We start from the raw sequence: 18,223 nt of genomic DNA, 5'->3' as shown, positions 1-18,223 counted from the left end.
GATATGCAGGAGACAGGGGTATGCGAAGACATGGAAAGGATAGTATTTCTCAGATCTGATTATGAGACAAGTATGCAATACATACAATCTGATAATGTTCATGGGTAAATAGCATGGGTCAACAAACTTCTACATCGATACTGGATCGAGCTGGAGTCGGCATCTTAGAATCTCCGTCGGCCCGACGGTTAGAAGAACGACGTCATCCGCAGTCTCTTCGACAATCGTGGAGAGCTGTCCGATAAACTGGGACTCACAACAGTTTCTTGACCCGAACATACCCAATTGGACATCGAATTCGAACGTCACCATGTTGTCCCATCGATTTGTGCGAACCGCCGTGGAGACTTCACGGAACAATTCTCTGTTTCTGACCTTGAAAGCCGGTGCCCGCCCTTATGCCCCGGTAGCTGCAACTGCGGCAAGAGGATGGGCTCCGGGCCCCTCCTTTGGAGATAGAAGGTCTATCTCGGTGTATGGGTATACGCAGGCTAAGGCGCTGGTGTATTCGCAGTACGGGGAGCCGAAAGATGTTCTTCAGTAAGTTGTGCTCCAGACGCGTCGACGTCATGTTTCGTGGGGAAATTATCTACAACAAACTAACAAGCCTTGCTTGACTCCTACAGACTTCACAAACACTCCATCTCCCCGCCTTCCGGCACAGAGGTCACGCTCCGTCTCCTCGCCGCGCCGCTCAACCCCGCCGACGTGAACCAAATCCAAGGTGTATACCCGAGCAAGCCACCTTTCCAAACGGACCTCGGAACACACGACCCGTCGGCTGTGGCTGGGAATGAAGGCGCCTTCGAAGTACTCGCAACTGGCCACAATGTCAAGACTCTATCCAAGGGAGACTGGGTCGTCATGAAAAAGACGGGCCAGGGCACGTGGCGCACCCACGCTCAGATGGACGAGTCGCAGCTGATCAAGATCGAGGACAAAGAGGGCTTGACCCCCCTGCAGATCAGCACTGTGAGCGTCAACCCCGTCACTGCTTACCGCATGATCAAGGATTTCTGCGAGTGGGATTGGCTGCGCTCTGGGGAGGAGTGGCTCATCCAGAACGGGGCCAACAGCGGTGTCGGACGCGCGGCTATCCAGCTTGCGCGGGAATGGGGCATCAAGACGCTCAATGTCGTTCGTGAACGGAAGACCCCGGAGGAGACGGAGGTCCTGAAGAAGGAACTGATGGAGCTTGGGGCTACCGCTGTTATTACCGAGTCGGAGCTGGTTTCTGGCGAGTTCAGAAACATGGTGAATGAGTTTACTCGCAAGGGCAAGGAGCCCATTCGACTGGCTCTCAACTGCGTCGGTGGTAAGAGCGCCACTGCGCTGGCGAAGTGTCTCGCGCCCGGTTCGCATATGGTCACCTACGGTGCCATGTCGAAGCAGCCCGTTGCGCTGCCGTCTGGGCTGCTGATCTTCAAGAACCTGGTGTTCGATGGTTTCTGGGTGAGCCGGTGGGGAGACAAGAACCCGCACGAGAAGGAAAACACCATCAGGGACGTGCTGCAGCTGACCCGGACGGGCAAGTTCAAGGATATTCCCGTGGACGAGATCAAGTGGAAGTGGGATACTGAGGGCACGGAGCTTGCGGCAGGTGTGCAGGGAACCCTGGAGGGTTACCGCAGCGGTAAGGGCTTACTGAAGTATGAGGGCGGCGATTGAGATATTTAAACGGTTTCCCATGTATAATATAGATGATCTTAATCTGGACTGTAACAAACACATAATGACAGACAGGGCTACCGCGATGCAGGATCACAAATCCAGTTGCTCTTCACCCACTCCAGAAGCATGCTGTTCAGTGTCATCGAAGGCATGTATACATCACTATCCTCTGTGAAATTCACGTCCAGCCGTGCCATCTTTGCAGCAAGAGCCACGTAGGGCTCGATGAAATCAACGTAGACGAGGTCAACGGTTCGTGGGGTTTCGGATGTGTTCCCTGGGACAAGAGATTGAATGCAATTGGGAACGCGGTACATCGGAATAGACGAATGAATCGTATCGTCACCGTCGGTACCACCATCGTCAACGGTAGTATATCCTGGAATAGACTCCTTGTCGGAATGGTCGAGGTCCAGCAGCGGTTTCTGGTTCATGTGGAGATCGTGCCCGATTGCATTGTGATCCACGACAGAGTCTGAGGACAAAGCTTGTTGCTCAGGAGGTGCTAGGTTCCAAGTTGGAAAATCTACTTGAGCCCGGCCTTCGGAAAGAATCTGTGGCTGCTTATTCAAAATTTCCACGATCAACTGTGCTTTGTCGTAAGGAACATCTTTCAAATAGCGGAATCCGCTCGTAAAGGGACACACTATGAAGGTCGTGTCGTACGTAAAGGGACCCTTGAATATATCGAAGCGGATAGCGCCGGTGTTGATAATAGCAAGGGCGGGGTTCCCGGCACGAGTGTCATCTCTCAATGAATCGGGGAGTACCTGGCTCCCAAGCCAGGTGTATATGCTATCCTCACTCGGATATTTTACGCGGGACATCCAGAGATCCCTTGGGGAGCACCCATAAACCTTATCTAGCTGGAGTTCCTCTCGACTTTCTTGGATAAGTTTTGATACGTTGCGACCTTCGACTGTGGGAAAGGTATCACTGGCGAGGCCGGTGTGGTGGTGAAAAGAGAATAGGTTGTTATCGATATACCTTCGATTAAAACTAGGATTCGTCAAAACTGGGTTGATCTGGCGTGCAGCGGTGGAGAGGCCATCGATCGACATGAATCCGATGGTTTCCATGAACCGGCCACTTGCTAATCCATACGCTTTGGAATCATAGCGGGCATAGTCTCGGATGTGATAGTGACCACCAAAAAATTGAATCGGTGTGTCCCAGCGGACATTCCTGATCTCGCTGAAGACCGCATTGTATTCGGTGGAGTGGACCGCCACATGGCCGATCACCAGAAAGAGATCAACATCTTTGTCTCTGATGATTTCTTGAAACCAATCTTCTTTGATTGTCTTCTCTACCGAGTGCACAACAGTGTTGTTGCTATTTTTTGTAAAATCAAAGAGAAAGCCAAACGCCACGATGCGAATGCCCTGCTGTTTGGTCACAAATTTCTTAAAGCGAGGGGCCAGTGGCACCAGCTCCTCCGTCACCGGGTGTAGAATGTCAATATTGGATGCCAGGTAACTACCACGGAAGTTGGGTACTGTGGTGAAGAACTCCGCCTCCGATGTACTCTGCTTGTACAATTCATGGTTGCCCGATGTGAGCAAGTCGACGTGTTGCTGTCGCAGGATCTCGGAGATATACACTCCCTTGGGCTCTGACGAGTCGTAGAGACCATTCCCCTCTACTCTATCCCCTGTATCGATCACCAAGAGATCCTGTCCCTGGGCTTCAGCCTTCTCCCGCATCCGACTCGCAAAGGAGACATAGTCGCCCCAGTCTGCGGTGTAAGATGGTCTGGAAATATCCGATTAGCATACACTAGTATGAGTCGGGATGGATCATTCGGGATGAACCATTCCCGGATTCCATAGCCATACTCTTGCAGATGGCCGGCCAGCCAGCCGTGTGTGTCAGTAGTGTGGAGAAAATTAAGTTGACCCCATTTCAGATCACGTAACGGGGCCGGGATGGGATCTGGAGCGGATGGCTGGACAGCGAAGACGGCACAACAAAGGGATAGGATGATGGACAGAGTCGTCATATCGATTCAACGTCGATAACAAGGTGCGTCTTGTGCCGAAGCTCCTCACAGAGCGATACTCGCATGCAAAAACAACCGGAATCCTCGAGAGATAGCTAGTATCTCTCCAGTATACAATACTTTCGGTCTAGAAAGACCGGACAGAAGTGGGCACCGGTGAACCAACCCCCCCGGCTTAGTCAGCCGTGCCCAACAGTCTCGAAACTCCTCAGCAAAATCCAGCAAAATAGACCGGAGGAAAAGAGAAGAAATCGCCCTTAGTATCGACGCCTAACCCAACGGAGTTGCCTGTGTCTTTGGATCCTGACATCTCCTGCAACTCTTTCGTTTCCCATTTTTCCATCTCGTCTGCATTTTCTTGTCCACCAGCCCGGCCATGGCTGCTCCCCGACTCTTCCGCCCTGCAGCTCGTCTGCTCTCATCGCGTCCTACCTCCGCTCTCCTCCGCCCTGCTTTTCGCAAGCCGGTATATGCCTCCTTGGCCGTGCGCTCCCAGGGATATGCTACGGAGAGCGGCACCAAGGAAGTCACCGTTCGCGATGCACTGAACGAGGCCCTTGCCGAGGAGTTGGAAAGCAACCAGAAGACTTTCATTCTGGGCGAGGAGGTCGCGCAGTACAATGGAGCGTACGAATCCCCAGTCTACAGCGGCACTCGGTTGATTATAGGGTTGCGGTTTGGCTAATGGTGTTTCCCGCTTTCAGTTACAAGGTCACGAGGGGTCTTCTGGACCGCTTTGGTCCTAAGAGGGTTATTGATACCCCGATTACTGAGGCTGGCTTCGGCGGTCTCGCCGTCGGTGCTGCTCTCGCGGGCCTGCACCCCATTGTGAGTATCTACCGAGTTTGTTACGGGGTGGATGTATAGCAAGGAGCGAACCTTCAGGCTAACGAGACGGTGATATGACGGTAGTGCGAGTTCATGACTTTCAACTTTGCCATGCAGGCGATCGATCAAATCATCAACTCCGCCGCTAAGACACACTACATGTCGGGTGGTATCCAACCTTGCAACATCACTTTCCGTGGCCCCAACGGTTTCGCCGCCGGTGTCGCCGCGCAGCACTCCCAGGATTACTCCGCCTGGTATGGCAGCATCCCTGGCCTGAAGGTTGTCTCGCCCTGGAGCGCGGAGGATGCCAAGGGTCTGCTGAAGGCCGCCATTCGCGACCCCAACCCGGTCGTCTTCTTGGAGAACGAGTATGTGTGACTCTGCTATCACGTGTCCTGCGAGTGCGTTTGCGCTGACAACTTCTAGGCTCCTGTACGGACAGGCCTTCCCCATGAGTGAGGCTGCTCAGAAGAGTGACTTCGTCCTGCCTCTTGGCAAGGCCAAGATCGAGCGCCCCGGAAAGGATCTGACTATCGTTTCCCTTTCCCGCTGTGTGGGTCAGTCTCTGAATGCCGCGGCGGAGCTGAAGCAAAAATATGGAGTCGAAGCCGAAGTGATCAACCTTCGGTCCGTGAAGCCGCTCGACGTGGAGACCATCATCCAGTCTCTCAAGAAGACTGGCCGTATCATGGCCGTTGAATCTGGTTACCCCATGTTCGGTGTCTCCTCCGAAATCCTCGCCCTGTCCATGGAGTACGGTTTCGACTACCTGACGGCCCCCGCTGTCCGTGTCACCGGTGCTGAGGTGCCCACGCCCTACGCTCTTGGTCTGGAGCAGCTCAGCTTCCCCCAGGAGGACACGATCGTTGGCCAGGCCGCCAAGCTGCTGCGTTTGTAAATGGTATGACAAGAAAACTGGCGCTATAAAAAGAGGATAAATTCTGTTTTGTTTTTTGGTAACTTTTTTGACCTGTTCCTGTCTACTTTCAAGCTCTAAGTCGTTTTCGTTTCCATATTCACTTTTAAATCTGTACGACTACTGATTAATCAACCTTTACATCTTCATCCTTTTTTGTTTTTATTTTGTTTTCTATTTTTTTTTTTTTTTCTGGTGTTGTTGATCAAGCCATGTGATCAGGATCTACGAACCATAGAGTACTTAAGGATAATATTCCCAAATCCTTGCAGTCCCTATCAGATTCACATAGCCTCGTTGTCCACGAGTTCTTCGGACTTCATGTGTATGGCTTAGGGGGAAAAGATGGACAGAAGAATCTCCCGTAGAAACAAAGTATATTTGGAGTTCGGAATTTTCGGAGCCAATGAAGGCTTCGTATGACATCGTATTCATGTCTTCATATCGCCAAATGCTTAAACCATGTTGGACTTACCGCAAAACGCCTTATCCCGCCTAACACCGCCATTTAAAAGGTCCCATCATGAATACATAACCATCAACGATATAAAGAAGAGCAGACCCGTATGTCACACTCCGGCAGGTACAGACCCGGCAATTCCAGCACCACCACAGTTAGCAAAACACCCCGTTGGATGTCGAGGATTATAGTAGCCACCGCCCATGGTATCATTCGCGTACTCTTCGTCAGTGTCGCTCTCCTCGGTATCCTGTCGCGTTTTCACGTCTCTGACAGGTGAGTTCCGCGCAGGCACAACTACCTCATCAGCCGCAGGGCTGTCATCGTCATCTTCTCCCAGGACGTTTTTCCTCGTCGGCGCAGAGGGCGGGACAGGCGCTTTGACGGTTGTGAAGGAACTCTTGAATCCCCCCTTTTTGAATCCACCGCCGCTGCCACCTCCCGAAGGCGCGGGACGGGCTGCAGCTCCAGTCGCTACGCCACTCTTGGTTGTATCGATCACTCTCAGGCCGGCTTCTGCGTCAGCCTTTTTCTCAGCCCGCCTTGCCTTCTCTGCTGCGTTGGGGTCGCGCGACAGTTGTTTCAGTTCTTGTAGACGTTTGCGGTGTTGATGATCGTATGAGGAGATGTGGGCTTCGTATTCGGGATGGCGGGAGTAGGATTTGTTGCAGAGGGAGCAGGTGAAGGAGCTCAGTGCAGAGCGGGCGGACTCGGTCTAGAGAAGTCGTCATGTGCTCAGTTATTGGGGTTCGTTGCGGCCGGTGGTAAGTCCGGTAAGAACAATTCTTTCGTGCATCATACCTTCGGGGCTGGATTTGTAAAACCTCGCTATTGTCGACGTAGGAAACTCAGCGATCCAGAATGTGATGTTGGCGTCGCGGAAAAGAACATACCGGAGCCATCTTCGTTGATGGATTTTGGATGAGTGAAGGAACGTTCTAGTTCTAAAAATGGAGATGAAAAAGTCAAGCGAAGAAAAGAAGAGAAAGCTATCATTAGCCAGGTGTTTTGAGTGGCTGTCAATCTATGGTGTTTTGTGTTGTCGTTGTACCTCCGAAGTATCGAAGTCCTCCGGGTGGTTGTCCCAGGTCAGTCGGCCTACCGCCGAGGCGACAATATATACAGCGAAGTAGGCCTACAAGTGCCAATGTCCCACCGCGATTAATTCTAAAGAGCTACATTCTGAAGGTGCGAGGTGCGTCCAGTACTATGTATGGAGAAAAAGAGAAATTAATAAGAATATAACTGTAGTAAGAAAAATAGAGGATAGAAACCAATGCCAAGAAGTTTCTTTATCCTGTAGTCAATCTGTGACCACCCGAGATCGACGCCTATTACGTCTCTAGTTCTGCTTGTTATACATCATACCCTGGACAATTGTACCTTTACCAAATCTTTCTGTCTATTCCACCTAAAGTACCAGCAAGGCCATACACTCCCAACAGTATGAGTTTATAACCGGAGCTTTTGACCAACTCGATACATTCCTGTCGACCCAGCTATCATTCACCTTATCACCATGGCTTCGCCGGCCTCACCCACCGACGAGGGTCGCACACCTCCGCAGACCTCTGATGACATCAATACACAACGCATGGATTCTATAACGTCTATGCAAGAATTGGATCCCTCTCCGGTCCACGAGGAGCCTCCACCGATCGAGTCCGGCAATGACAATGGCTTTACGAAAACACAAGGCTCTGCGCCCAGTCACCCGGGTTCGTCAACAGGGCGATCCTCCGCTCTAAACCTAGGTCTCAGTAGATGCAACTGGGACTCGTGGTGTAAGTTGACAAAGTCTGTTTTCTGGATACCACAGTGGGTTGAAACTAACCATTCAGGGTGTCAGTCGTCGCTCTCCAGAGATACTCGACTTATCCACCCACCGTCTTCTTCGGCCTGCACTTTGCCAACACGTCCCTTATTCCCCTGATCACTCGTTCCGTCTCCGACAGTGAAAACTATTTGCTGTTGACTCGCCCTTTCTATCAATCTCCGTCGCTGGAACATGTCGTGTTGACAGCCCCGATATTGATCCACATCGTGTCTGGTATCACCCTGCGAAATATCCGATCCCGTCGGCGAGCGCGGCTCTACGGCGCAGAGACCAGGTCACAAAGGCATTCGTTAAGCTTCTGGCCACGGATGAGCGTTCAATCCCGATTGGGATATCTCCTTATTCCGCTACTAGGCGCCCACGCCCTTGTCAACCGTGTCATGCCCGTGATCGTCGACGGTGGAAGCTCAGGAGTGGGGCTAGGCTATGTGGCACACGGTTTCGCACGCAGTCCGGTGTTTTGGAATACGTTCTACACCGCGTTCGTCACTGCTAGTGTGTGGCATATCATTGGGGGCTGGGCCGCTTGGATGGGGTGGAAAGTCACCACGGTGCGGAAAGAGCGTGGGAAACAAGGCTCGATCGAATACGGTCTAGGGCAAACCGAGGATAGTCTTATTGCCAAAAGGCAAAAGAAATCACGGTGGCTCGTAAGCGGCACAATCGTCGTGGGGGCCGCCGTTTGGCTCGCTGGGGCTTTGGGAATCATCGGACGGGGAGGTCAGGGTTCCGGCTGGGAAGCCAACGGGTGGAATAAAATGTACAGCCAGGTGCCTGTTTTTGGGGCATGGTTGTGATACTAGCTATTGAGTATAAACTATTATATAGTGTCTTAAAATGTATAACACTCCAAATCAACTCGAAGTATATAGGGTTCAATAGTAAACACCAGACTTGGTTTAGAGGGTGAAGCCGATAAGCGGCCCGATAGAGAAGAAGCCGAAAGAAGTCTGGGTGGCTCGTGCGCCAGACTTTTTCCCCCGGCCCTTTCTCAACCACCAACGGCGACGTTGTCTACAGTCAATTCCTTGGTGAGTCCTGCGACGCTTGACTGATGTTTCTCCATAATTGCAACTTCATCCAACTAAATCGTTATGCTATTCAGTCTTTGAACCACAAGGCCCTAGTCATCCTTCATACAGAGCCCCGTTCGGTTCCCCGCCATCCTGCAAGCCTCGCCCACAAGCGATACAATTCGTCTAGACCTTCAATCATGGAGACGCCCGAATCTGCCGGTCCTGGTCAGACGGTACAGCATAATGGCAAGGAATACACGGCTGTGAGGGAAGGTCTGGCTTATATCTTGAATCAACCGGCGGACGCGACAACCTCCCAAAGCGGGAGCAAAAATGGCTCCAAAGCGGAGGAACCTCAATCAGTCTTCTACAATCCAATCCAGCAATTCAATAGGGATCTCAGCGTACTTGCGATCAAAGCCTACGGTAGACATGCGATAGCTGTGAAGGAAGAAAAAGCTGCGAAGAAGTCGCATGCGCCGGCGAAAGGGAAGAAGCGCAAGAGAGATGGAAATGGTGGAGATCAGGGAGACCAAGGCATCACTGAGGCCAGTACTTCTCACAATGGCGATCAACCAGCTCCCGAATCGGATGCAGCGCAAAAGTCTTCGCCGTCTTTCACGATCCTAGATGCCTTGTCAGCTACTGGGCTGCGCGCATTGCGATACGCCCTCGAACTCCCGTTCACCACTCGCGTCGTCGCGAATGACATGTCACTACCTGCCATCCAAGCTATGAAAACGAACATCGAATACAATGGGCTCGAAGACCGCATTAAGCAGAATACGGGCGATGCGCGGGCTTACATGTACAATCTCGACACTGGTAATGGGCCTCACACCGAGAAATTCGATGTCATTGACCTCGACCCTTACGGCACCGCAGCCCCGTTCATGGATGCTGCCGTACAAGGCGTCAAGGACGGCGGTCTCCTGTGTGTGACCTGCACTGACGCAGGCGTTTGGGCGTCCACCGGCTATCCCGAGAAGACATATGCGCTCTACGGCGGAGTTCCCTTGAAGGGCACGCCCTCGCACGAGGGCGGGCTGCGTCTCATTCTCCACGCGCTCGCAACATCCGCAGCCAAATACGGACTCGCAATCGAGCCGCTCCTGTCGCTGTCAATCGACTTCTACGCTCGAGTATTCGTCCGCGTCCACCGATCACCCGCCCAGGTCAAGTTCGCTTCAGGCAACACGATGCTGGTCTACAACTGTGACGCAGGCTGCGGCGCATGGACCACGCAGCCCCTGACTCACACCAAGCACAAGCTCGACAAAAAGGGCGGCACATTCCATCACTACGGGATCGCCCAAGGACCAGTCGCAGACGCACACTGCGAGCACTGTGGTCGCAAAACTCACTTGGCAGGCCCAATGTGGGCAGGCCCCCTCCACAACCCCGATTTCATCAGAAAGATCCTCGCCATGGTCCCAACGGTAGACAGAACCACATACCAGACAATGGACAGACTCGAGGGGATGTTGACCACGGCCCTCGAGGAAGACCTGACCGTCGCCGACCCCCCCGCAGCAGACTCAAAACCCGACTCGGAAGAAGACCAAAACGCCCAAGACGCAGCAAGTAATACCTCGCCCATCTTCACCCGGGCTGACCCCTCCGCTCGCGAACCCCACCCATTCTACTTCACCCCCGCCGCCCTCTGCAAGGTCCTCCACACGTCCACAATCTCAGCCGACGCCCTCCGCGGCGCCCTCCGCCACCTAGGCTACCGCTCCACGCGAAGCCACGCAAAGCCCAACACCCTCCGCACAGACGCCCCATGGGCCATCATCTGGGAGATCATGCGCGAGTGGGTCCGCCAAAAGTCCCCCATCAAGCAAGACGCCCTGAAACCCGGATCAGCCGGCGCGACCATCATGGCCAAGTCCCGCGAGAACATCCAAAAAGTGCAACAAGAGAAGACCGTCCTCGACACCATCAAGAACGATATCATCTCCGCCACCCAGACCGGGGCTGATATCAACGACCTCGTGACGAAGGTCGAGGCGGCGCTGTACCGCTCCCGGTCCCAGCAGAAGCTCGCGCAGGGTGCGTGCGAGCCTAGCGAGTTGGAGGTAAACTTTGATGAGGCTCTTGGTCGGGACGTCGCTATGAAGAAGCGGCTTGTTAGGTATCAGCTGAATCCGAGGGCGAATTGGGGGCCGTTGAATCGGGCGTCTGGGGGGCGATGATGCCGTGGACACCGGGGAGTATTGTCGGATTGTTCGACTGTGTTGCTGTTTTCTGGCGCTGTATTATAGATGTTTGTTGGATAAAAGCATGTGATACGATTTCTATCTCCTACACTTGAGTCCTTTTAAAGGTGTTTTCTTTTACGATGGAGAGTTAGAATGTTTACCAGGGCTCAAGGTAGACATGGTTTTGATTGATAGATCCAATGTACATCTACGGTATCCGAGGCTTGTCTGTCTTGACCACACGATGATCCGTCGGGAAATAGGAAGGTGCGGAAGGGAGAGGCAGGCGAGACAATACATGGTAGAAAGGAGTAATTGAATAATTGAATCTCTTGACATTGTATGTTACGTGTCTAATTAAAAAGACAAATACTCTATTGGAAACATAAACACCGACCAACATGTCTCATCTCATCTCACATTAGAACTTCGAAATCGCAACCGCAACTGCCTGGATATCACTGTGGCTAATGCTGACATTAACCTGTTTGGCGCCAGCCTGCTTTGCAGCCTCAGCGGCAGCACCATGTAGCTGATTTCATGTTAGCTATATGATTCAGATATAATAGTTTAGGATAGGCATGGACTTACATTGACGATCGGGGCTCCGGTCGTATCGCTGGCAATTTCAATGTCTTTCAAGGAAGCACCTGCGCCCTTGCTGTGGACGCCCAGAGACTTGAACACGGCTTCCTTTGCGCTCCATCTGCCGGCGAACGATGCCTGAGGAGAAGGTGCCTTGCGACAGTACTCCTGTTCTTGGGCGGTAAAGTTCCGCTCAATGAAGGTCTCATTGTGAACGTTGACGGATTCGATGATCTCCACATCCACCCCGACCTTCGAGTTGTCAGCGGCGTAAGCAGTCGCCAGGGATTCCACCATCTGCTTAGTGCCCTGAGCCCCTGCGTCGTTCACTTTGGGGGGCGCAGACGGGAATTTGAGCTCAGAGGTTTTCTTGTCGACAGCAACACGATAATCGGGGTTGAGGAAGACCTTGCTCTGCTGCGCATCTTCATATGGTGCCTTGCTCTTAGCAACGAAGATGCTGTTGTTGATTAGGCCATTGTGGAAGTACCGGTAGGCCTTCTTCTGCCTAGCCTCAACCTTGGACTTGTAGGCCTGGAACTGAGCCTGATCGAGCGTCGCGTAAAGATACTTGGGATGGATTCCGATCGCCTGGGCACCCTTCTGGCCGAAACCAAACGATGTGACTGAGAACGCCTTAACGCCATCCGTTTGGATGCTGCGGCTAGGATAGACAATGTAGTCAAACTTCTCCATCACCTTGTCGACATTGTCCGCGTTGCGATTACCAGGGACCAGTCCACTATCCAACACCTGCAGGCAGCCGTTGAACATCCAAGCACCAGCCGCACCCTTAGGATGTCCCGTCAGATACTTCTGGAAGATACCCATGAGAGCATTGCCCTTCTTCCGGCCCAGATGTCTCATCTGCTCGCAAATAACATCGGATTCGTTCTTGTCGTTCGCGACAGTCGAAGTGCCATGGAAAGAGGCGACGTTGATGTCATCAACGGTGAGACCCCAGGTTGCAAGAGCACCACGCAGAGGGGCAATCCGAGAGTCCTGCTTCCAGAAGTTGTTTCCAAGGCTGAATTGAGCATCCTTCTCCTGGCGAATGGCCTCGCGCTCGATGTGCTGGGCTCGTTCTTGCATGTACTCAGGAACATTGAACGATTCCGACTCCTGGGACTTCATGGCTTCAACTTCCTCCTGAAGATACAAGAGCTCCGATTCTTGCCACTCCTTGATCTGCTTCTTGCGGAGTTCCAGCTGGCGGCGACGGTATTTGATGTCCAACAAGGGCGATGGGAATTTGCCAGGGTTCTCGCGCGCAGTGGTCAAAACACCTTGGCCGGGAGCGGGAACGGAACGACCGATCTTGTCCGTCGCCGTGGTTGTCAAGGCAATGACACCATGGATCGGCACACCCATGTCAAGAGCAAGCTGAGCACTCATGAGAAGCTGCATACCACAGCCTTGGGATTCCATGAACCCTGAGCGAGTGGTAGTTGTAGGCCGAGACATCTCCTGCGGGGTACGGCCGTGGGCAAACTCATCTTCCGCGTTGCTGGTTGCCTTCATGTTGGCGAATTCATACGATCCCTCTTCTTGGAAATCGTCGAACCCACCGACAAAGCAGACGCGCGCTTTCCCTTCGACAATGGTCTCATAGCCGATGTCCACAGACTCCACGGCGGTAGCACAGGCACCGACTGGTGTCTTGATGGGGCCTGTGGACGACAGAAGCAGCATGTTGACCCAGGCACTCATGGTATTGATGAAGGATTCCTGGAGGATATCCTTCTGCACAGGCTTGTCAAGGTACCGGTCCTTGTACATGCCCCGCAAGGCATGCGTACCGCCGATACCCGAGCCAATGCAGTTGCCGACTTCGGACAGATGAACGTATTTGTAGAACTCATAAGGGTCCGTAATGCCGGCGGAAAGCATCGATTCGGCGGTACAGACGAGGACGAACAGGGTGACCGGATCAACCTGCTCGATGATGTCGTCGGGAATACCGTAGCGCTTCGCGTCCCAGCCAGTCGGGACTTGGCCGGCGACCAGACGGTCAAACCGAAGAGCCTTGGGAATGAGGAGGGTGGCCCCCTTCCTGAGACGAACTGTGAATTCGCCCGACTCCGCGACCTCGAAGATCTCAACATTATCACCGTGTTCCCGCTTGAACTCCTCCGCGGTTTCCTTGGAAGCCTCAAAGGGATCCAAGTCTTCCTGGATGACAATCTCTTGCAGCAGCTGCTTCTTATTCGGGTCATAGCCTTTGAAGAGCTCGGGCTCGATAAGCCGGATACCAGTGTGCTCCAGGATCGAGGCCTCGTACTTGGGCTTGATATCCTTATCGTCTACTGGCTCGCCAGACTTGGCGTCGACCCAGCCGGAATAGGCTTGTCCTTTCAGAGGACCGTTATGATGTTTGATGAGTCCCATGATCCAGGCCATTTCCACGCAACCTTCGAGTGAGAACCGGCCGTGGGCCTCCATTTCCCAGCGTGTTCGGGAGTTACCCCATGGCCCGACTTCTGCGAAACCAGCGACAACCACGACCTTGTCCAAGTTCACCATGCCCTTGAGAGATTCGTTCAGAGGCTTGACTTCTTGCTCCCAGTCAGGGACATTCGGGAACTCGAACTTGATATTCGCGCGAGGTTCGGCAGTGACCCGCTTGTAGAGCGCTTCACTGTCTTCTCCATTGACAATCTTGTTCTCGATGGCGGTTTCCTTGATCACGGCTTGGCGAACGTCGCTCGTCTCCATGATATCGGTGCGGAGTTTGGTCATAAGACCCTTGAGGTCGGGAATGAATTGGAGACCACCGTTGAGGTCAGCAAAGACCGGGTCCAGTTGGCAGAGATTGACAATCGCAGGGGCCATGAGGCCAAGCAAGTTGAAAGCCATCTCTTGCTGCGAGAAAGTACGAACGCCAAGCTTCTCAACTCCCTCCGCCACCATGTTGTTACCGCTCATCAGTCCCGTGCCGCGAGTCCATCCAATAACGGCACCGCAGATAGTGAGGTAATTGCTCCAGCTCTCCGAGTACCAGCGGTTGAAAAGGGTCTCCAATGCAAGCTTGGACTCGGAATATAGCCCGTCGTTACCGAAAGTACCGTGGTTCGGGGACATGGGGAGGATGACCTGAGCGGGGCGAGTCTCGAACCCGTTGGTCTGTTTCTGGGCCTTGATGCAGCCGAGGAGGCGCAACAGATTGGTGAGCATGATGCGGTGAGCGAGTTCTGACTTGGAGTCAATCGAGTCGATTTCTCGACCGTTCTCGGGGATGGCAGCAAACGGAACGACGAAATCCAGATCCCATCCAAGCCCCTTCTTTGTATCGTAGATATAATCAACAAGGGCCTCCACATCCTGCTTGCTGCCCTGGTTGAAGGGAACAACCACAAGCTGCGACCCCTTGGCACCGAAGCGAGCGTACATGGCCTGGTAGTACTCGGTCACCTCACGGGAGTATCGGCTCGTGGTCACAACGACCTTGGCGCCACCACTGATCAGGCCCTGAAGGACCTCTGCTCCAATGGAACCGGCACCGGCACCGGTCATCAAAACATTCTTGCCCTGGAACGACAAGCCTGACCGCGCGGCGGACTCCAAGCCGTCCAAGTAGACACCCGTGAGCTTCTTATTGTACTCCCAGCCGTGCTCAAGCTTCTTCTTGAGATGCAAGAAAGGTATGGTCTCAACCTTACCCATACGGGGACCACCGCTGCGCTTGACATTGCTGCGACCGGTTTTCTTCGCGGCGTCCTTGTCTTGGGACATGATCTGATTCTCATTCATGTTCAGAGCGCGGATAACCTCCTTGTACAAGGCATTGAATTGCAGCTGCGAAGACTTTGAGAGCCGGTGCTGTCCGCGAATCAATTTGTAGACGCTTTTCAGATCATTCTGGACCTTGGTTCGGTTGCTGTACTCGGAGATAGGGCCGCCCTCGGTCATCTGCTTCACATAATGCTCCAGCTTGCGGGCGCTGGCACGGGGGGCCTCTTCGTAGTCGATATTGCCTCGTGCGTCAACGGTGGTTTGCGGACCAGTGGGGACCGCAACGTCCTTGTAAACCGGAGCCTCTCCCAAGACTTCCTTGCAGTTTTCGATGAGCTGCTGGCCCAGCTCCTTGGCGAGCTTGTAGGTCTCTCCGCGGTTAGTCGGGCAGTTGTCGATGTGGTACTGCATGAACTCCAGAAGCAGGGGGTTTGACCGGTTCATGATGCGAATACACTGGCTCACAATTTCGCGGTCGATGACCCTCAGCCTGCCGAAGATGATGTCGTAATACATGCTCAGGGCATCTTGCCGGGCCCAGTTCCAGGACGAATCATACACTCGAGCCTTCAGAGGTTCAAAGGATGGTTCAATGCCGGACGCGTAGAAATCGCCATGTTCTGCTTGCCAGAGATCCAGCTGCGCCTGCAGGGTCTTCTGGGTCTCCTGCGAGGTGATGAACGCCTTCTGTCCAGCACGCAGGTCCATCTTCAAGTATCGTGCAATGAGCTCGAGCTGCTGTTTGAACAGTGCTCGTTGGTCTTTGGTGAGCGCATCGATTGCGGCCGGGTCCATCATCATGCCACCCGCACCACCCGCGGCGTCGCCACCAGCGGTGGGCGTTGAAAGGCTGATTCCGGCAGCTGCAGCATATTTATTGGCCACGTCGTCAAGGTAAGCTTTGGCGTCGGCCTCGGAACCGATACGGGCGGGGGGTTCCATTGTGATGGCGAGCAGGAGGACTCCATCTTGCCGGCCGGAGCCCAAGCCCCATCTCGTCTCGAGGTACTTGCGGACTGCTGTGATGTTGAAGCCACCAGGCATCTTGGAGGACACCATGCGGGCAATGAGAGACAGCGATTGTTTTCCGAGCTGGCCGTTGAACGTCGCTTGCATGGCGGCGCCCAGTTCATCCAAAGGAATATCTTCCGGCTTCTCCGGGGTAGACCCGAACTCTTTGCCCAGGTCACCGAGGATTTCATTCTGCAGAGTGGATTTACCTGATGAGAAGGGCAAGTTAGTGACTGCGATCTTCAAATTCCCATTGGACGAACTTACCGCCGACCAGATCCTTGATGGCTTTGCTCAGAGGTATATCAGACAGCCCTTTCTTCAACTTCTGTGCTACTAACGATCTCAAGACGTCCACTGCAGTTACCGGGGCGTCTTCAACAGCTGCGGCCGGCCCAGCACTTGGAGGCGGCGCGGACTGTGCAGGCGCCGCCGTTGTAGCGGGCGAAGCAGCCGGGGCAGCTGTACTGGCTGCAGGTTCCGCGGCGGCCTCGGCCTCTTCATCGACGGGGTCGACGTCATAATATATCTCTTTCGCATCCTTGTTGTAGCAGAGGATTTGGCGTTGCACCGAGGTGGCGGCGTCGTAGGCTTCATACTTGGAGGCGAGAGTCCGTCTTGCCATTCCACCCAGAGTGTCTGCGGGACCAATTTCCACGATGCGCTCCGTTCTTTGTTCGGCCAGGATGACATCCTGGGTTTCGATCCATCTCACAGGGGACGCGAACTGGTAAGCCAACAGCTCCACCAGCAAGGTATGTGAAAGCTCCTGTTCGATCTCGGGCCGCATGGCGGGGGGCCAGAAGGACAGTATTCGTTTTCAAAAGGAAAAAAAGAGAAGAAGAAGGAGGAAGAGGAGGAAGAGAAGGAGAGCGAATATTAAATCGAATAGGCGAGAAGAGGATCCAAACTGATATCTATCATAAACCGGGAAATACAGCAATTGTATGAGAGAGGGTCCCAAGGGGAGAAAGAAGAAGAATTGCAATTAAAGTAATAAAGATTCCAGGCCTGAACCGTCCAACATCAGCAAACAGTCAATGCAGAACCCCAGGAATGAAGAAAGTCAAGAGGGAGAATATTGGAGTGGGCTGCTTTCCGCGATGATTGATTGACAAGAAGCACCGCAAGAAAAGAAAGTAAAGAACTCACCCAGTATGATCAGACGGGCAGCGACACCACAGGCAGTGGGGGGGGGGAGAAATTGCCAAAGTGGTTTACTCCGTAAAAATACACTGGGGCTAACTAGAATTGAGAAACAAAATGAAAAGGACGGGAAACCGTGGAAGGAAGCGTGGGAGTGGGAACAAGCTCACCAGTTGGATGAGCTTTTGCTGAGTGTTGGGGCGAGCAGACCCGGCCCAGTACGGAGATTGACAACCACCAGGTGGGAATGGAGAGCCGCTGAACCATGCCTAAAAGGAAAAAAAAAAAAAAGAAAAAAAAAATTTGAATTAAATTAATTAAAAGAAAGTAGTAGAAATCATGAAAATTCTAGAAAGAAAATTATATTTTTTTTTTAAAAAAAAAATTACAAAAAAAAGATTACGAAAGAAGTCCACCCCACTGGTTGGGTTCAAGTATATGGTAATCTTTTTACATACGACGAGGACGAGAGGAAGTCAGGTAGGTATGCAGGTACTACTGGTAGTACTGTGCATACATTGGGTATCAGGTACCTATTCGCATAGGTATAGTATAGGTATTAGTATCAGGTACAGTTCAAGAAATACTACAGATACGTTGCCAGTCTCCTATATCCGAAGATGGAGTATTCTCGGCCTACTGACTGACAGAGGACACTACGCGTTAGTTTCAGATTGGCGGTCAGATCCTTAGATGTTAGTCGTCATCGGCTTGCCGGATCCCCCATGCATGGAACCGTCAGGAACCGTTCGATACAAGATTACTAGTCCAGTCAACTGGCATTTGCATGTTATTTATGTAAACTGATTTCAGGT

General features: G+C 52.9%; 6 protein-coding genes across 6 annotated transcripts; 3 read left to right on the top strand and 3 right to left on the bottom strand.

The window, feature by feature from the left end:
* The first annotated feature begins 102 nt into the window (after nucleotides 1–102).
* On the top strand, nucleotides 103–1,815 carry BDW47DRAFT_102341 (enoyl-[acyl-carrier-protein] reductase). Its single transcript, XM_024811850.1, has 2 exons — nucleotides 103–540; nucleotides 627–1,815. Exons 1-2 carry the CDS (start codon nucleotides 311–313, stop codon nucleotides 1,666–1,668), a joined length of 1,272 nt encoding a protein of 423 aa, XP_024673757.1. The 5' UTR covers nucleotides 103–310; the 3' UTR covers nucleotides 1,669–1,815.
* Nucleotides 1,707–3,768, bottom strand: BDW47DRAFT_7501 (Metallo-dependent phosphatase-like protein). Its single transcript, XM_024819750.1, has 2 exons — nucleotides 3,510–3,768; nucleotides 1,707–3,426 (listed from the first exon to the last, which is right to left on the bottom strand). The coding sequence occupies exons 1-2, from the start codon at nucleotides 3,671–3,673 to the stop codon at nucleotides 1,746–1,748; spliced, it is 1,845 nt and encodes a 614-aa protein (XP_024673756.1). The 5' UTR covers nucleotides 3,674–3,768; the 3' UTR covers nucleotides 1,707–1,745.
* Nucleotides 3,769–3,884: 116 nt separating this feature from the next.
* On the top strand, nucleotides 3,885–5,593 carry BDW47DRAFT_102336 (pyruvate dehydrogenase (acetyl-transferring) subunit E1 beta). Its single transcript, XM_024811849.1, has 4 exons — nucleotides 3,885–4,300; nucleotides 4,378–4,501; nucleotides 4,586–4,872; nucleotides 4,931–5,593. Exons 1-4 carry the CDS (start codon nucleotides 4,050–4,052, stop codon nucleotides 5,400–5,402), a joined length of 1,134 nt encoding a protein of 377 aa, XP_024673755.1. The 5' UTR covers nucleotides 3,885–4,049; the 3' UTR covers nucleotides 5,403–5,593.
* Nucleotides 5,594–5,829: 236 nt separating this feature from the next.
* Nucleotides 5,830–6,922, bottom strand: BDW47DRAFT_102335 (putative C2H2 finger domain protein). Its single transcript, XM_024811848.1, has 3 exons — nucleotides 6,774–6,922; nucleotides 6,682–6,708; nucleotides 5,830–6,595 (listed from the first exon to the last, which is right to left on the bottom strand). Exons 1-3 carry the CDS (start codon nucleotides 6,780–6,782, stop codon nucleotides 5,990–5,992), a joined length of 642 nt encoding a protein of 213 aa, XP_024673754.1. The 5' UTR covers nucleotides 6,783–6,922; the 3' UTR covers nucleotides 5,830–5,989.
* Nucleotides 6,923–7,474: 552 nt separating this feature from the next.
* Nucleotides 7,475–10,928, top strand: BDW47DRAFT_116266 (TRM-domain-containing protein; the record flags this gene model as incomplete). Its single annotated transcript, XM_024814900.1, has 3 exons — nucleotides 7,475–7,664; nucleotides 7,730–8,385; nucleotides 8,973–10,928. The coding sequence occupies 3 exons, from the start codon at nucleotides 7,475–7,477 to the stop codon at nucleotides 10,926–10,928; spliced, it is 2,802 nt and encodes a 933-aa protein (XP_024673753.1).
* A 323-nt stretch (nucleotides 10,929–11,251) lies between these two features.
* Nucleotides 11,252–17,165, bottom strand: BDW47DRAFT_7456 (trifunctional fatty acid synthase subunit FAS2). Its single transcript, XM_024819739.1, has 3 exons — nucleotides 16,530–17,165; nucleotides 11,526–16,471; nucleotides 11,252–11,466 (listed from the first exon to the last, which is right to left on the bottom strand). The coding sequence occupies exons 1-3, from the start codon at nucleotides 17,050–17,052 to the stop codon at nucleotides 11,356–11,358; spliced, it is 5,580 nt and encodes a 1,859-aa protein (XP_024673752.1). The 5' UTR covers nucleotides 17,053–17,165; the 3' UTR covers nucleotides 11,252–11,355.
* Nucleotides 17,166–18,223: the final 1,058 nt, after the last annotated feature.

Source organism: Aspergillus candidus, assembly GCF_002847045.1.
Source record: "Aspergillus candidus strain CBS 102.13 unplaced genomic scaffold BDW47scaffold_11, whole genome shotgun sequence".
In the NCBI taxonomy this organism is placed as follows: domain Eukaryota; kingdom Fungi; phylum Ascomycota; class Eurotiomycetes; order Eurotiales; family Aspergillaceae; genus Aspergillus; species Aspergillus candidus.
The sequence above is the reverse complement of the archived record's forward strand: the minus strand, read 5'-3'. Positions and strand labels throughout refer to the sequence as shown.

Excerpts from the sequence above, each read along its gene's own strand:
- BDW47DRAFT_102341 (XM_024811850.1), top strand. The coding sequence starts at position 311 with ATGTTGTCCCATCGATTTGTGCGAACCGCCGTGGAGACTTCACGGAAC. Across the intron at positions 541-626 it reads GAGCCGAAAGATGTTCTTCA|ACTTCACAAACACTCCATCT; the intron begins GTAAGTTGTGCT and ends TGACTCCTACAG.
- BDW47DRAFT_7501 (XM_024819750.1), bottom strand. The coding sequence starts at position 3,673 with ATGACGACTCTGTCCATCATCCTATCCCTTTGTTGTGCCGTCTTCGCT. Across the intron at positions 3,427-3,509 it reads CTGGCCGGCCATCTGCAAGA|ACCATCTTACACCGCAGACT; the intron begins GTATGGCTATGG and ends GGATATTTCCAG.
- BDW47DRAFT_102336 (XM_024811849.1), top strand. The coding sequence starts at position 4,050 with ATGGCTGCTCCCCGACTCTTCCGCCCTGCAGCTCGTCTGCTCTCATCG. Across the intron at positions 4,301-4,377 it reads GTCGCGCAGTACAATGGAGC|TTACAAGGTCACGAGGGGTC; the intron begins GTACGAATCCCC and ends TCCCGCTTTCAG. Across the intron at positions 4,873-4,930 it reads GTCGTCTTCTTGGAGAACGA|GCTCCTGTACGGACAGGCCT; the intron begins GTATGTGTGACT and ends GACAACTTCTAG.
- BDW47DRAFT_102335 (XM_024811848.1), bottom strand. Across the intron at positions 6,596-6,681 it reads TTACAAATCCAGCCCCGAAG|ACCGAGTCCGCCCGCTCTGC; the intron begins GTATGATGCACG and ends CGACTTCTCTAG.
- BDW47DRAFT_7456 (XM_024819739.1), bottom strand. The coding sequence starts at position 17,052 with ATGCGGCCCGAGATCGAACAGGAGCTTTCACATACCTTGCTGGTGGAG. Across the intron at positions 16,472-16,529 it reads CATCAAGGATCTGGTCGGCG|GTAAATCCACTCTGCAGAAT; the intron begins GTAAGTTCGTCC and ends CCTTCTCATCAG. Across the intron at positions 11,467-11,525 it reads CCGGAGCCCCGATCGTCAAT|CTACATGGTGCTGCCGCTGA; the intron begins GTAAGTCCATGC and ends ACATGAAATCAG.